General features: G+C 51.0%; 1 protein-coding gene across 1 annotated transcript; it reads right to left on the bottom strand.

Annotated features, from left to right (window-relative positions):
• Positions 1 to 3,469: 3,469 nt before the first annotated feature.
• Positions 3,470 to 15,756, bottom strand: rcor2 (REST corepressor 2). The gene is made up of 12 exons (XM_041237997.1): positions 15,508 to 15,756; positions 12,393 to 12,537; positions 11,734 to 11,793; positions 10,547 to 10,627; positions 8,845 to 8,897; positions 8,564 to 8,725; positions 7,671 to 7,795; positions 7,506 to 7,572; positions 6,295 to 6,525; positions 5,953 to 6,030; positions 5,121 to 5,178; positions 3,470 to 3,817 (listed from the first exon to the last, which is right to left on the bottom strand). The coding sequence occupies exons 2-12, from the start codon at positions 12,511 to 12,513 to the stop codon at positions 3,522 to 3,524; spliced, it is 1,332 nt and encodes a 443-aa protein (XP_041093931.1). The 5' UTR covers positions 12,514 to 12,537; positions 15,508 to 15,756; the 3' UTR covers positions 3,470 to 3,521.
• Positions 15,757 to 16,345: the final 589 nt, after the last annotated feature.

Genomic DNA, 16,345 nt, shown 5'->3' with positions numbered 1-16,345 from the left:
ACACGAACGAAAACTCAAATCTTTTTTTTTTTTTTCTTCATGTAATTAAATATTCTTCATTACGAGGCGTTTCAGTCGTTAGTGCTTAGTCTATTCTAGTCTCTATCTAACCCAGGGTCCCTCTCAACCCCGGTCCCGGGACCCCCTCTGCTGTGTCTGCTGCCTTCTCAAACCCCGGTCCCGGGACCCCCTCTGCTGTGTCTGCTGGCTTCTCAAACCCCGGTCCCGGGACCCCCTCTGCTGTGTCTGCTGGCTTCTCAAACCCCGGTCCCGGGACCCCCTCTGCTGTGTCTGCTGGCTTCTCAAACCCCGGTCCCGGGACCCCCTCTGCTGTGTCTGCTGGCTTCTCAAACCCCGGTCCCGGGACCCCCTCTGCTGTGTCTGCTGGCTTCTCAAACCCCGGTCCCGGGACCCCCTCTGCTGTGTCTGCTGGCTTCTCAAACCCCGGTCCCGGGACCCCCTCTGCTGTGTCTGCTGGCTTCTCAAACCCCGGTCCCGGGACCCCCTCTGCTGTGTCTGCTGGCTTCTCAAACCCCGGTCCCGGGACCCCCTCTGCTGTGTCTGCTGGCTTCTCAAACCCCGGTCCCGGGACCCCCTCTGCTGTGTCTGCTGGCTTCTCAAACCCCGGTCCCGGGACCCCCTCTGCTGTGTCTGCTGGCTTCTCAAACCCCGGTCCCGGGACTGCTGCTGTCGGGACCCCCTCTGCTGTGTCTGCTGGCTTCTCAAACCCCGGTCCCGGGACCCCCTCTGCTGTGTCTGCTGGCTTCTCAAACCCCGGTCCCGGGACCCCCTCTGCTGTGTCTGCTGGCTTCTCAAACCCCGGTCCCGGGACCCCCTCTGCTGTGTCTGCTGGCTTCTCAAACCCCGGTCCCGGGACCCCCTCTGCTGTGTCTGCTGGCTTCTCAAACCCCGGTCCCGGGACCCCCTCTGCTGTGTCTGCTGGCTTCTCAAACCCCGGTCCCGGGACCCCCTCTGCTGTGTCTGCTGGCTTCTCAACCCCGGTCCCGGGACCCCCTCTGCTGTGTCTGCTGGCTTCTCAAACCCCGGTCCCGGGACCCCCTCTGCTGTGTCTGCTGGCTTCTCAAACCCCGGCCCCGGGACCCCCTCTGCTGTGTCTGCTGGCTTCTCAAAACCCCTGACCCCCTCTGCTGTGTCTGCTGGCTTCTCAAACCCCGGTCCCGGGACCCCCTCTGCTGTGTCTGCTGGCTTCTCAAACCCCGGTCCCGGGACCCCCTCTGCTGTGTCTGCTGGCTTCTCAAACCCCGGTCCCGGGACCCCCTCTGCTGTGTCTGCATGGCTTCTCAAACCCCGGTCCCGGGACCCCCTCTGCTGTGTCTGCTGGCTTCTCAACCCCGGTCCCGGGACCCCCTCTGCTGTGTCTGCTGGCTTCTCAAACCCCGGTCCCGGGACCCCCTCTGCTGTGTCTGCTGGCTTCTCAACCCCGGTCCTCCCTCTGCTGTGTCTGCTGGCTTCTCAAACCCCGGTCCCCTGGCTTCTCAAACCCCGGTCCCGGGACCCCCTCTGCTGTGTCTGCTGGCTTCTCAAACCCGGTCCCGGGACCCCCTCTGCTGTGTCTGCTGGCTTCTCAAACCCCGGTCCCGGGACCCCCTCTGCTGTGTCTGCTGGCTTCTCAAACCCCGGTCCCGGGACCCTGTGTCCTACAAATAAAACCCCGTCCCGGGAACCCCAGTTTCCAATCTACGAAAGTTTTCCAACAACGAGTCTAGAACTCAAGAACAGACCAAGTCACTCCCTTCCCGGGACCCACCTTACCTCTGCTTCGCTGTCTGTCCTCCCATGGCCCTCAAGTACTGAAAGTTTGCTGACAGTTCAATTCGAATGACTCAAGCTCTTAACAGTTTTATAAGTAACTTGAACTGCAACTATTTTAAGAGCTGAAAACAAGTGAAAAGGTCTAATTAAGCACGTTATCAGTTCAGTGAAGGGTCTGGTTCAGTGATTGAGAGCTGGGTTGGAATGGAAACCAGCAGCTGCAGCAGGGAGGGTCCCCGGGACAGAGTCTGAGACGCCCCGATTCTAATCAAACTCGTCCTCTCTGTTTTCACATCGCCCCCCAACTCTTACTCCCTTCAGAGAGCTGCTTCTTTCCAGCTCTTTACAAAGTAGAGCTGGTTTGTTTTTGACTCAACAGTTCAGGCAGCTGTCCTCACAAACAGACCCTTCTTTCATAGAATAATTTCAGCTACATTGTTTTAGGCTCCAAAGCGCCACTCTGAGAGAAAGGTTTTTAGCTTAAGAGACGAGGGTTTGGTTGTTTTTTCTTCCAAGTTTTCTTTTCACAATGTTATTATTTTTAGAGTCAGAGAGAACATCTTCTTGTGCTGAGAGAGTCACGCCACCTCCCAGTCCGGCACTGGGACAGCCCCCAGTGCCGAGGTTGTAATTCCCAGTTGAAGGAAGTTTTAATCCTGGAGCCTCTTCGAATTTCAGTCCCGCCGTTTCCTGACAAAGACGTGGCTGCTGTTGAAAATTTGCAAAAAAAAAAAAACTCGGGATGCCCTGAGTATTCCTTGGTTGCTATGGCGATTCAGTGTATATCAGTTGCTCCTTTTTTCTTCTTTCTTGGCTGCCATGGAGATTGTTGCCACGGAAACGGTGTTCCATGGCTGGTTCAGTGCATCTAGCTCTGTGTGTGAAATATTCAGTGTGTGGACAGAACGAACAGGGAAGGGTCACCCTAGCCCTGCTGCTGCACCCAGTCCTGGGGTTCAGAGCTCCCCTCAATGAAGTCTAGTAGTATTATTATTAATATTGAAATGATCAGGAGGAAGCAGCGTCGGCACCAGACCCACACAATCCCCTGGGTGTTATGGGACGAGAGGCGTCACGTGAACCCCCCCCTCAGATGAACGTCCTGGGGGGGCTCGACCAACTTGCAGCCCCAGGTCAACTCGCTCGCCAAACCAGTGATGGGGGGAGCTGGTTGGAGACGTCGCTGTTTGAAGATCCAGTTGAGGAGCGGAGTGCGTCCCCCTGGCGGAGCTGCCCTGCCACTGCCGTCCCTGGGACCCAACTCTCGTGAGGCGTGGACCTCCACTTCCCCCCCCCAGATCAGCACATCCCACCTGGGGACGCCACCCCCCCCCCCCGGCCACGTTCCCCCCCCGTCTCCAAGGGGGGGGGCTCTAGATGGGCCCCTCTCCTCCCTCTCCGGGCTGGGACAGGGCGGGGGGGGTGGTGCTCTGGGGGGGAGCAGAGACCCCAGTTATCTGGACCTGCAGAGAGAATGACAGAGAGAGAGAGCGATTTAACAAAAAAAAATCACGCAGAATAAAATAAGACTGACACACAGGGAGTCGGTGGCCATGCCGGGATTTGAACCTCCTGGAATCAAGACCCCTTTTCTCTAACCCGCTGGACCACACACATACAGACTGACGGAGGTAAAGATGGAGACCCCCCCCCCCCCCCCCCCACCCCCATCACGCTAAGCTAAGCCCATGTTTCGTGACAGTCTGGTTGACGGTTCTCCAGATGCGGGCCGCCAGACAGCAAGCCCATCAGCATGAGGAGAAAAAGCACACTGTGAAAAATCCACCACCTCTGACCTCCTCCTCCTCCTCCTCATCCTCCTCGCTGCTGGCGGTCGACCCCGCCCCCGAGCCCTTGCCCCCGTCGAACGAGGCCGCGCTCCCAGCATGCCCCGGCACTTCCTGTTCGGCCTGCCACTCGCGCAGCACCTCCTCCAGGTTGAAGCGGCGCCTGTAGCTCACGATGAACGATTTGACCTGCGGGACGGTTTTGTTCCCGACGACCTCGGCGATCGCCGCCATGTCCGTCCCGTACTTACGGATCGCTGCTCCGAGAAAACGAAAACGCATCAAAATCAACGAAGCAATCAAAACAAAACAGGGCTGGGAATCAGACTCCTATTGCACAGCGGAGTGTGATCCAGTCCAGGCTTCACTGCTACCAGCTTGATCAGCCCCCAGTGTGTCTAGCTAACAAGCTCAGGTGTGTCTTACTATTAAACTAGTGAAAGCAGGACTGGATCACACCGCTGTGCAGCGGGAGTCTGATTATTAAACTCCTAGTGAAAGCAGGACTGGATCACACTGCTGTGCAGCGGGAGTCTGATTATTAAACTCCTAGTGAAAGCAGGACTGGATCACACTGCTGTGCAGCGGGAGTCTGATTATTAAACTCCTAGTGAAAGCAGGACTGGATCACACTGCTGTGCAGCGGGAGTCTGATTATTAAACTCCTAGTGAAAGCAGGACTGGATCACACTGCTGTGCAGCGGGAGTCTGATTATTAAACTCCTAGTGAAAGCAGGACTGGATCACACTGCTGTGCAGCGGGAGTCTGATTATTAAACTCCTAGTGAAAGCAGGACTGGATCACACTGCTGTGCAGCGGGAGTCTGATTATTAAACTCCTAGTGAAAGCAGGACTGGATCACACTGCTGTGCAGCGGGAGTCTGATTATTAAACTCCTAGTGAAAGCAGGACTGGATCACACTGCTGTGCAGCGGGAGTCTGATTATTAAACTCCTAGTGAAAGCAGGACTGGATCACACTGCTGTGCAGCGGGAGTCTGATTATTAAACTCCTAGTGAAAGCAGGACTGGATCACACTGCTGTGCAGCGGGAGTCTGATTATTAAACTCCTAGTGAAAGCAGGACTGGATCACACCGCTGTGCAGCGGGAGTCTGATTATTAAACTCCTAGTGAAAGCAGGACTGGATCACACTGCTGTGCAGCGGGAGTCTGATTATTAAACTCCTAGTGAAAGCGGGAGTCTGATTATTAAACTGGAGCAGGACTGGATCACACTGCTGTGCAGCGGGAGTCTGATTATTAAACTCCTAGTGAAAGCAGGACTGGATCACACTGCTGTGCAGCGGGAGTCTGATTATTAAACTCCTAGTGAAAGCAGGACTGGATCACACTGCTGTGCAGCGGGAGTCTCGTTCCCAGCCCTACAGTAAATTAATTAATTCCAGGGTACAGTTGACAGTTACAGAATGACTCGTGTGCCTGGGTTCAGCCACGAGTATAATTACATTGTAACTGCAATCCCCAGTATAATTACATTGTAACTGCAATCCATTATGCAAATTTACAAGAGTGAGGGCGCCCCAGGTGTGCGACTCACCCTGCACTGCAAGGAGCTGCTCCTCAGTCGTCCATCGCGAATTCACCTTGGGGTTCCCCTGCAAGACACAGACAGACAGACGCACGCACGCACAGACAGACAGACAGACACAGACACACGCACGCAGGAAAAGAGACAGACAAGCACAGAGAGACAGACAGAGACACACACGCACGCACAGACAGACACACGTCACTGCACAGACGTGGTGCGTGCACGCACGTTCCTGACGCACGCACGTGCACGACAGACTGTCGCTGTGTGTGCGTGCGTCACTTCTCTGTCTGTTCGTCTTCTCTGTCTGACACACGATCACAGACAGAGACACACAAGCACAGCACGTGTCTGTCACACAGAATATGACACACGACACACTGTCGCACTGACAGACAGTCTAACTCACTGACACAGACACACCAGCAGTGCGTGCACAGACAGACAGCAGACACACAGACAGACCGTCACATCACAGAGGAACAGACACAACACCCACACAGTGAGACAGCCACCAGACAGACACAGACTCACGCACAGAGCAGACAGAGACAGCACAGAGAGACAGACACACACGCAGACGCACAGCACAGACAGACAGACAGACACACAGACACAGACACACACACGCAGGAAGAGACAGACAAGCACCGAGAGACAGACAGAGACACACACACACGCACAGACAGATAGACACATGCACAGAGACAAGTTACTAAGTGTTATACAAACAGCCGTACAGTAGATCTATATTATTCATTCATTATATATATATATATGTAATTAAATAGAGGCGTGTAGAGAGCTAAGAAATCCCTGTGCAGTTACCCCAGCTCACCTCCAGAGGGCGCAGTTGGTCGATTCCCTTCTCCAGGTTCTGTTTCAGGCTGCTGTTGATCTGTTTGATGTTCTGGACCTTGAGAGAGAGAGAGAGAGAGAGAGAGAGAGAGAGAGAGAGATCAAACCCTGTGGAATACCCATTACAAGCACAGCAATCCCTCTTCATTTCACTGACTGACTTTCTGCCAGAATGTATTCAAACCAGTGACAAAATGCTACTGGCTACTAAGAGACGACAGACAGGGAGAGCTGGCGTTTCAGAAAGGCTGGCTTTGTGTTTGTGTGTCTCGTGGCAGTGTCCTGACAGACAGGGAGAGTCCCGACAGACCCACGGACTCGCCTGGCGTTTGAGAGACACTAGCTGTGTGTCCAGCTGTCTCAGGGTCGCAGTGTCCGTGTTTGCTGACACGGCTGTGATGTCCTCCTGGCTCAGGTACATGCCCTTGGGGGGGCGCCGGCGAGCTCGCAGGGGGTGGTGTCGGTTCTGGAAGCTCAGCGGATCCTTCTTCATTGGACCCATCCGACCAGAACCAGCGCCAGAACCACCACCAGGATGCCTGTGAGAGATGGACTGAAGACAGGAGAAACATTTAATTTGGGACACTTTTATAAGGGTAAGTTTGACCTTTCCAATGCTTCCCTATGCTTTCCCAGACCTCTCTGTGCTTTACAATGCTTCCCTATGCTTTCCCAGACCTCTCTGTGCTTTACAATGCTTCCCTATGCTTTACCAGACCTCTCTGTGCTTTACAATGCTTCCCTATGCTTTACCAGACCTCTCTGTGCTTTACAATGCTTCCCTATGCTTTACCAGACCTCTCTGTGCTTTACAATGCTTCCCTATGCTTTACCAGACCTCTCTGTGCTTTACAATGCTTCCCTATGCTTTACCAGACCTCTCTGTGCTTTACAATGCTTCCCTATGCTTTACCAGACCTCTCTGTGCTTTACAATGCTTCCCTATGCTTTACCAGACCTCTCTGTGCTTTACAATGCTTCCCTATGCTTTACCAGACCTCTCTGTGCTTTACAATGCTTCCCTATGCTTTACCAGACCTCTCTGTGCTTTACAATGCTTCCCTATGCTTTGACCTCTCTGTGCTTTGCGCGTGCTGTTATGCTTTACCAGACCTCTCTGTGCTTTACAATGCTTCCCTATGCTTTACCAGACCTCTCCTTTACAATGCTTCCCTATGCTTTACCAGACCTCTCTGTGCTTTACTGCTTCCCTGTGCTTTACCATTACCTCTCTGTGCTTTACAATGCTTCCCTATGCTTTACCAGACCTCTCTGTGCTTTACAATGCTTCCCTATGCTTTCCCAGACCTCTCTGTGCTTTACAATGCTTCCCTATGCTTTACCAGACCTCTCTGTGCTTTACAATGCTTCCCTATGCTTTACCAGACCTCTCTGTGCTTTACAATGCTTCCCTACCAGACCTCTCTGTGCTTTCCAGCTTCCCCTAACCTCTCTGTGCTTTACAATGCTTCCCTATGCTTTCCCGTACCTCTCTGTGCTTCGCAATGCTTCCCCTGTGGCTCTGTCTCTCACCTCTCTCTTGGCGTCGGCGTGGAAGTCGCTGTCGCTGGCTCCGTTCCCCTCCTCCATCTCGTCGTTGCTGAGGAAAGAAGCAGAGACACGAGGAGACGTGGCTTGAGTTTGCACCGGCGTTTGGAAAGGGTTCCCAGTGACAGAGGAGCAGACACAAAAGCACACCTCTCCTCCTTCTCTTTGCTGCTCAACAGCCTGCGCGCCTGCCTGTCCATCACGCTGGTGCGGCTGCGCGTTTTCTTCCAGGAGTAGTAATACTTCACCAGGCTTGGGATCACCTTCTCCGGGAGCTGCGGAGGATGGCACACACAGACACACGTCAACACACATTTCCAGACAGACAGATGGACAGAAATTAGTGATCAATCATATAATATAATAATTGGGGGGGGGGGGTGATTTGTTTATCAGCATTAAAAAAAAAATGCCCCTCCCCTCTCTTTTCTACCCATCTGCTGTATGGAAGCTGTAGGCCTCCTAGCCCCTCCCTCTCTTCCCCTAGCCCCTCCCTCTCACCATCTGCTCTGTATAAGCTGTAGGCCTCCCAGCCCCGCCCTCTCTTCCCCTAACCCCTCCCTCTCACCATCTGCTCTGTATAAGCTGTAGGCCTCCCAGCCCCGCCCTCTCTTCCCCTAACCCCGCCCTCTCTTCCCCTAGCCCCTCCCTCTCACCATCTGCTCTGTATAAGCTGTAGGCCCTCTCTCCCCTAGCCCCGCCCTCTCTTCCCCTGCCCCGCCCTCTCTTCCCCTAGCCCCTCCCTCTCACCATCTGCCCTGCCCTAAAAGCTGTAGGCCTCCCAGCCCCGCCCTCTCTTCCCCTAACCCCTCCCTCTCACCATCTGCTCCTGTAGGCCTCCCAGCCCCGCCCTCTCTTCCCCTCCCTCTCACCATCTGCTCTGTATAAGCTGTAGGCCTCCCAGCCCCGCCCTCTCTTCCCCTAACCCCGCCCTCTCTCACCAGCCCCGCCCTCCTAAAAGTAGGCCTATAAGCTGTAGGCCCCTAGCCCCGCCCTCTCTTCCCCTAACCCCGCCCTCTCTTCCCCTAGCCCCTCCCTCTCACCATCTGCTGTATGCTGTGGAATCTCTTCCCGTGGAAGCTGAAGGCCTGCTCGAACAGCACCTTGTCCTCCAGAGTCCACTCCTCAGGGAAGGGGGTGAAGTTAGCCAGGTCAGCGAGAGACTTCTCTACGTCGTGCTTGTGCCACAGCAGCATCCCCAGAGCCTGGGGGAGAGAGGGACGAGAGAGGAGGAGGGAGATGTCAGGTGAATGCAGCCTCCGGTGGCAAGCCCTGCCCCAGCCTGCTCCGGCCAGCAGGGGGCGCTGCTGTTCCCTTACAGTACCTGCTCCATGTTGTAACCATGCTTCTCCTTCGCCATCACGATGTACTCGTCCACTGGAGAGAGAGGGGAGGAGAGGAGGAGAGGAAAGGTCAAAGAACTTCAAATCAATGCACTCTTTACTGTATATTTACAGGGCTGGCAATCAGACTCCTGTTGCACAGCAGTGTGATCCAGTTCAGGTTTTACTGCTACCAGCTTGATCAGCCCCCAGTGTGTCTAGCTAACAAGCTCAGGTGTGTCTGATTATTAAACTCCTAGTGAAAGCAGGACTGGATCACACTGCTGTGCAACAGAGGGGGGGAGGCTTATTCCCAGCCCTGGGTTAGTGAGTGGGGCTGCGTGTGTGTTGCAGAGTTCATTACAATGAGGGTATTCTATTAGAGAGAGGCACACACACACACACACACACAGAGGCCCATTGATAGATGGCATAAACCAGCACAGTTTGGGTCCGTCACTCTTTGGAAGACAGACAAGCAACTGTTTAGCTGCTTCCGGTGGCAAGCCCTGCCCCCCCCTGCTCCTGCCTCCCCCCCCCCCCCCCCCCCCCCCCCCCTCTCCTCTTACCCTCCCTCTCTTTCCCTAACCCCCCTCTCCCTGATGTGAAACCAGGACTGAGGGAGACAATCTGTCTCTCCGAGCTAATCATGACCACAGAGCCCTCTGGGTGGGAAGGATAGCTTAGGACCGTAAAAAAACCACAAACCACAACACTCTTTGCAGTAATGAGCTTACTCTCCTGGGTTGACCTTGTCCTCTGATCACACCTTAGGGTCAGTTAGTTTCCCCTTGCGAGACTAGGGGTGGTGACATTGTGCTTTCTACCACTGTCAGTATCCCTGGTCTCTGGGGGTCGGACGAGAGTCGATGGACGAGGGAGAGGAGTAGGTGTGAGCGAAGCCGACAGGGAGCGCAGGTCCCTTAGCAGGGTCAGACTGTATCCCCTCCGTTCCTCTCCTTTGACGGGTGCTGTGTCTGACGGTTGATCATTCAATTTGGTGTTCTCTGTGCTGTTCCCTGAAGCAGTCTGCCTACGAAACCAAATCAGAAAACCCAGCTGACTAATTGCTCAGTTCCTTAGATCGTCTCCTCACCCCTAAGAGAAGCCCCGGTCTTTGAACTGACTAGAAATCCCCCTGACACAGACTGCTCCGATAAAAAAACCACACAACACAACACTAACAAGATTGCAGTCTGAGCAGACCAGCCTGGCAGCCTCACCACTGATCAAACGAGTCATCAGCAGAGGCTTCTATCCAGAGAGACTCGCAGAGACCAGGAGGGTGAACTCTGCTTCATCAACAACTGCTGCTGCTGCAGAGTCTCTTCCAATAGGACCTCGTTTGTTTGTACGTCTCATCCGAAGGACGGAGCACAAGGAGGTGAAGAGACTCCCCCCCTCCCCCCTTCCTCCCCCCCCCCCCCCACCCCCTGACTGAAGTCCTTGACAATGTTAACAGACTACGAAGCGGCCACTCCACCACAAGCACAAACAAACGGGCGCCCTGTAAATGCAAAGCTCACACAGGCTTCCTGAACTCCCCACTCCGTGAAACGACTCAACCTCGGGCTTGTGTTTGTCGAGCACGATGCGTACTTTCGCGTCCTGGTGTTGAGCAAGCAATCCCCCACCACTGACACAGACTGCACCGATACCCACACACACACACACACACAGCGAGTCAGCGGCCGGGATGCTTACGTTTCGCGTCCGACACGACTTGATTGGGAGACCAGACCAACATGCCTTTGGATTCCTTCTCGCTGAAGCGAGTCTCTGCGTCTGCATCGCGATGGGACAGGAGAGAACAAGAGGGGCGAGATGAGACTGGAGAGAGACACTGCACCCTGCACCAGCCCTGCAGCTCAGAGCTAACCCCAGCCAAGTGTGTTATTAATATTGAAGGAGCCAGGAGGCAGGAGTTTGAGCAGGGTTAGAAACTCACACTAGCCCTGCTGCTGCTGCACCCAGTCCTGGGGTTCAGAGCTCCCCTCAATGAAGTCTAGTATTATTATTATTAATATTGCAATGATCAGGAGGCAGGAGTTTGAGCAGGGTTAGAAACTCACACTAGCCCTGCTGCTGCTGCACCCAGTCCTGGGGTTTCAGAACTCCCCTCAATGAAGTCTAGTCTAGTATTATTATTATTAATATTGCAATGATCAGGAGGCAGGAGTTTGAGCAGGGTTAGAAACTCACACTAGCCCTGCTGCTGCTGCACCCAGTCCTGGGGTTCAGAGCTCCCCTCAATGAAGTCTAGTATTATTATTATTAATATTGCAATGATCAGGAGGCAGGAGTTTGAGCAGGGTTAGAAACTCACACTAGCCCTGCTGCTGCTGCACCCAGTCCTGGGGTTCAGAGCTCCCCTCAATGAAGTCTAGTATTATTATTATTAATATTGCAATGATCAGGAGGCAGGAGTTTGAGCAGGGTTAGAAACTCACACTAGCCCTGCTGCTGCTGCTGCACCCAGTCCTGGGGTTCAGAGCTCCCCTCAATGAAGTCTAGTATTATTATTATTAATATTGCAATGATCAGGAGGCAGGAGTTTGAGCAGGGTTAGAAACTCACACTAGCCCTGCTGCTGCTGCACCCAGTCCTGGGGTTCAGAGCTCCCCTCAATGAAGTCTAGTATTATTATTATTAATATTGCAATGATCAGGAGCCAGGAGTTTGAGCAGGGTTAGAAACTCACACTAGCCCTGCTGCTGCTGCTGCACCCAGTCCTGGGGTTCAGAGCTCCCCTCAATGAAGTGTTATTATTATTAATATTGCAATGATGGGTATGAGCTGTTCACACAGATACAAGGCAGGAATATTTCATTCCTATCCTATAGGTAATGCTAGGAGGTTCTCGGAGTTGATGAATAATTCAATTCTCCTACCTGCTTTGCACTCTGGGATAGCAGCTTGATAGTCTCCACCAACTCTGATCATCATGCTGTCTGGAGAGAGAGAGAGAGGAAGGAGGGTGTCTATTATTATTATTATTATTATTATTATTATTATTATTATTATTATTATTATTATTATTTTACTTGGGATTGACTCTGCAATTAGAAAAACTTGCAGTTTTGTTTTGTTTTGTTTGAGGCCGGTCGCAATACGTGCGTGATGACGACACAATACGATAAAAAAATAAAACTTTTTTTTTTTTAAATAATAACCTGGTTTGTTTAAATACTTTGTAAAATAATTTCACAAACAATTACTAAAAACAGTTTTAGTTGAGTTTCAAAGAACAAACATAAGTTAATAACAGTATAATAATAATAACAATACTAATACTAATAATAATAATAATAATAATAATAATAATAATAATAATAATAATAAAAATAATAATAATAATAATAATAATAATAATAATAATACTAATAATAATAATAATAATAATAATAATAATAATAATAATAATAATAATAATAATAATAATAATAATAATAATAATAATAATAATACTAATACTAATACTAATGAATGGGTTAAATATCTATTCTGTTTAGAATATGATCCTCTTGAAAAGCTGTTATAACTGCGTTACCGCTGGCGTGTTCTTCATCGCTGCTCTCCTCAGAGTGCTGAACGCTGTTTCCGTTGCTCGCATTTTTGGCCCGGCTCCGGGACAGGATTCCCGCACCGGCCCGCTCCATTACCGACGGCATCCTGCTGTTCAAATATGAAGAAACCTGATTTAAAAAAAGAGAGAGAGACAGAGAGATACAAATCGAATCATTATATCAAAATGAACATCGCACCGCGTTACACTGTGGCGCAATTAACGCGAGAGCGGTCGCTGGCGTCTTTCGCGGTTCAAAAAAGATATATATATATATATATTTCAATTTCCACTTTTAAAAACAATTGTGTGTTTTTTTGTTTTGTTTTCGAGAGAGAGAGAGAGAGTGAGGTTAGCTTTTGCGAGTGAAATGATTCGGTACGATTTTGTAACAGTTAAATGGGAATTTGCCATCGCACGGTCAGATATTAATTACTTCGGTCTGCTGTAACAAATTGCCCAAATACTAGAGATAATGCGGTTATTTTAGGTCGCTCGGTAGCGCATCAAAAAACGGGCATTCTAGTTTACAGCCACTGTTGACAAACACGAAGTTAAAAGTTGTAAGTTAAAAGTCCTGCTTTCACTGGGAGTTTAATAATCAGACTCCCGCTGCACAGCAGTGTGATCCAGTCCTGCTTTCACTAGGAGTTTAATAATCAGACTCCCGCTGCACAGCAGTGTGATCCAGTCCTGCTTTCACTAGGAGTTTAATAATCAGACTCCCGCTGCACAGCAGTGTGATCCAGTCCTGCTTTCACTAGGAGTTTAATAATCAGACTCCCGCTGCACAGCAGTGTGATCCAGTCCTGCTTTCACTAGGAGTTTAATAATCAGACTCCCGCTGCACAGCAGTGTGATCCAGTCCTGCTTTCACTAGGAGTTTAATAATCAGACTCCCGCTGCACAGCAGTGTGATCCAGTCCTGCTTTCACTAGGAGTTTAATAATCAGACTCCCGCTGCACAGCAGTGTGATCCAGTCCTGCTTTCACTAGGAGTTTAATAATCAGACTCCCGCTGCACAGCAGTGTGATCCAGTCCTGCTTTCACTAGGAGTTTAATAATCAGACTCCCGCTGCACAGCAGTGTGATCCAGTCCTGCTTTCACTAGGAGTTTAATAATCAGACTCCCGCTGCACAGCAGTGTGATCCAGTCCTGCTTTCACTAGGAGTTTAATAATCAGACTCCCGCTGCACAGCAGTGTGATCCAGTCCTGCTTTCACTAGGAGTTTAATAATCAGACTCCCGCTGCACAGCAGTGTGATCCAGTCCTGCTTTCACTAGGAGTTTAATAATCAGACTCCCGCTGCACAGCAGTGTGATCCAGTCCTGCTTTCACTAGGAGTTTAATAATCAGACTCCCGCTGCACAGCAGTGTGATCCAGTCCTGCTTTCACTAGGAGTTTAATAATCAACTCCCGCTAGTGTGATCCAGTCCTGCTTTCACTAGGAGTTTAATAATCAGACTCCCGCTGCACAGCAGTGTGATCCAGTCCTGCTTTCACTAGGAGTTTAATAATCAGACTCCCGCTGCACAGCAGTGTGATCCAGTCCTGCTTTCACTAGGAGTTTAATAATCAGACTCCCGCTGCACAGCAGTGTGATCCAGTCCTGCTTTCACTAGGAGTTTAATAATCAGACTCCCGCTGCACAGCAGTGTGATCCAGTCCTGCTTTCACTAGGAGTTTAATAATCAGACTCCCGCTGCACAGCAGATCCTCCTGCTTTCACTAGTTTAATAATCAGACTCCCGCTGCACAGCACTGTCCTGGCTCAGATCAAGCTGGTAGCAGTCCAAACCTAGGAGTTTAATAATAAGACACACCTGAGCTTGTTAGATCACACTGGGGGCTCTGCACTGGATCACACTGCTCTGCAATAGGAATTCCCAGCCCCGGCCTCTTAACAAGCTAACATATTATATAATCCCAATTCAGTTTGCCTCGGTCAGTATACCAAACCATTAAGATACACAATAGTGCCCACATCCCCTACAAAGCATTAGCGACACACGGCAACGTTACCCGACCACACAACATACAAACAAACAAAACACTTATTAATTTATTTTTTTTTAAACTGTAAGGCTACTCTACCCAGTCTTAAAACAAAAGTTATTACAGAAAATACAAATTACTGAACGTTAAGTGTTAAGAGAGCCGACTGTGCAGTCTGAGATGCGAGAGACGAGGCAGACAGACAGACAGACAGACAGACAGACAGACAGACAGACAGACAGAGACAGACAGACAGAGAGACTAGACAGACAGACAGAGAGACAGACAGACAGAGAGGCAGAGAGACTAGACAGAGACAGACAGAGAGACAGACAGACAGACAGAGAGACAGAGACAGACAGAGAGACTAGACAGACAGACAGACAGACAGACAGACAGACAGAGACAGACAGACAGACAGAGAGACTAGACAGACAGACAGACAGACAGACAGACAGACAGAGAGACTAGACAGACAGACAGACAGACAGACTAGACAGACACTCTGATCAGAGAGACCAGAGTCTCTAGACAGACTGTCAGTCAGAGACTAGACAGACAGTCAGATCAGCTCCCAGACAGTCAGAGACAGACTCAGAGAGACATACAGTCAGAGACAGACAGACAGTCTAGACAGATCCAGTCAGACAGCCAGTCTGTCTCCTAGACAGATCTGTCTTCTCACAGCAGTCAGACAGTCTGTCTCTCAGAGAGTCTCTCAGACAGACAGTCGTCATACACAGACAGAGAGACTAGACAGTCAGAGACAGACAGACAGGCAGGCAGGCAGAGAGTCAGACAGACAGACAGACAGACAGAGAGACAGACACGCCACGCACGGAGTGACCGAGCTGTTGGTATGAAGGAGGAATCATTTTCCTGCACAGGCAGTATATTGTGCCCACAGCCAGCGTATGGTAAATATTAACCCTCCGGGAATGAATCTCGAAAGGATCAAAGCGCCTCACCCGCTACTGTTCTTCCTTCTCTGCGAAGGATAACTAAACGATCTCTCTCGGTTTTAAAAGCGCTTCCAAACACCGTGTGAGAGAGAAAACTCATTATATACATGCATAAAATAATACATAATGAGATAGATACCGCTCCTTTGCACCCGACCTTGCTTCAAAAGGGCTGGCTTTCTTTCTCCAACAGAAAATAAGATATCAATACAGTTGTTGTGTTTAATTTTGTGTTTCTTAAAAAGTCGATTCATGCAGAATGAAACACGCCTGCGATACTAAACATCTGCAAATCTAAAACATCGCAACTAATTAAAGGCTGAATTCTCTCCTCTCTCCTCTCTGTCTCTCTCCCTCTTCTCTCTCCCTCTCTCGCTCTCCTCTCTCCTCTCTGTCTCTCTCCCTCTCCTCTCTGTCTCTCTCTCCTCTCTGTCCCTCTCTCCTCTCTCCTCTCTCTCTCCCTCTCTCTCTCTCCCTCTCTCTGTCCCTCTGTCCTCTCTCTCTCTCCCTCTCTCTCCTCTCTCTCTCTCTCCCTCTCTCTCTCTCTCTCCTCTCTCTCTCTCTCCCTCTTCTCTGTCCCTCACTCGCTCTCCCTCTCTCCTCTCTCCTCTCTCCCTCTTCTCTGTCCCTCTCTCGCTCTCTCTCTCTCCTCTCTGTCTCGCTCTCCTCTCTCTGTCTCTGTCTCGCTCTCTCTCTCTCTCCTCTCTCCCTCTCTCTCTCCCTCACTCTCCTCTCTCTCTCTCTCCCTCTTCTCTGTCCCTCACTCTTCTCTCCCTCTCTCCTCCCTCTTCTCTGTCCCTCTCCTCTCTCTCTCTCCTCTCTGTCTCTCTCCCTCTTCTCTGTCCCTCACTCGCTCTCCTCTCTCCTCTCTGTCTCTCTCCCTCTTCTCTGTCCCTCACTCGCTCTCCCTCTTCTCTGTCCCTCACTCGCTCTCCTCTCTCTCTCTCCCTCTCTCTCTCCCTCACTCTCTCTCCCTC

The sequence above is a fragment of the Polyodon spathula genome, chromosome 47 (genome assembly GCF_017654505.1).
Source record: "Polyodon spathula isolate WHYD16114869_AA chromosome 47, ASM1765450v1, whole genome shotgun sequence".
In the NCBI taxonomy this organism is placed as follows: domain Eukaryota; kingdom Metazoa; phylum Chordata; class Actinopteri; order Acipenseriformes; family Polyodontidae; genus Polyodon; species Polyodon spathula.
This window is presented reverse-complemented; position numbering and strand designations above follow the sequence as displayed.

Bases quoted from the DNA above. Each gene is read 5' to 3' on its own strand.
- rcor2 (XM_041237997.1), bottom strand. From the start codon at position 12,513: ATGCCGTCGGTAATGGAGCGGGCCGGTGCGGGAATCCTGTCCCGGAGC. The intron at 11,794-12,392 runs GTAACGCAGTTA...CTCTCTCTCCAG, and splicing joins CGATGAAGAACACGCCAGCG to ACAGCATGATGATCAGAGTT. The intron at 8,898-10,546 runs GTAAGCATCCCG...CTCTCTCTCCAG, and splicing joins AGTCGTGTCGGACGCGAAAC to TGGACGAGTACATCGTGATG.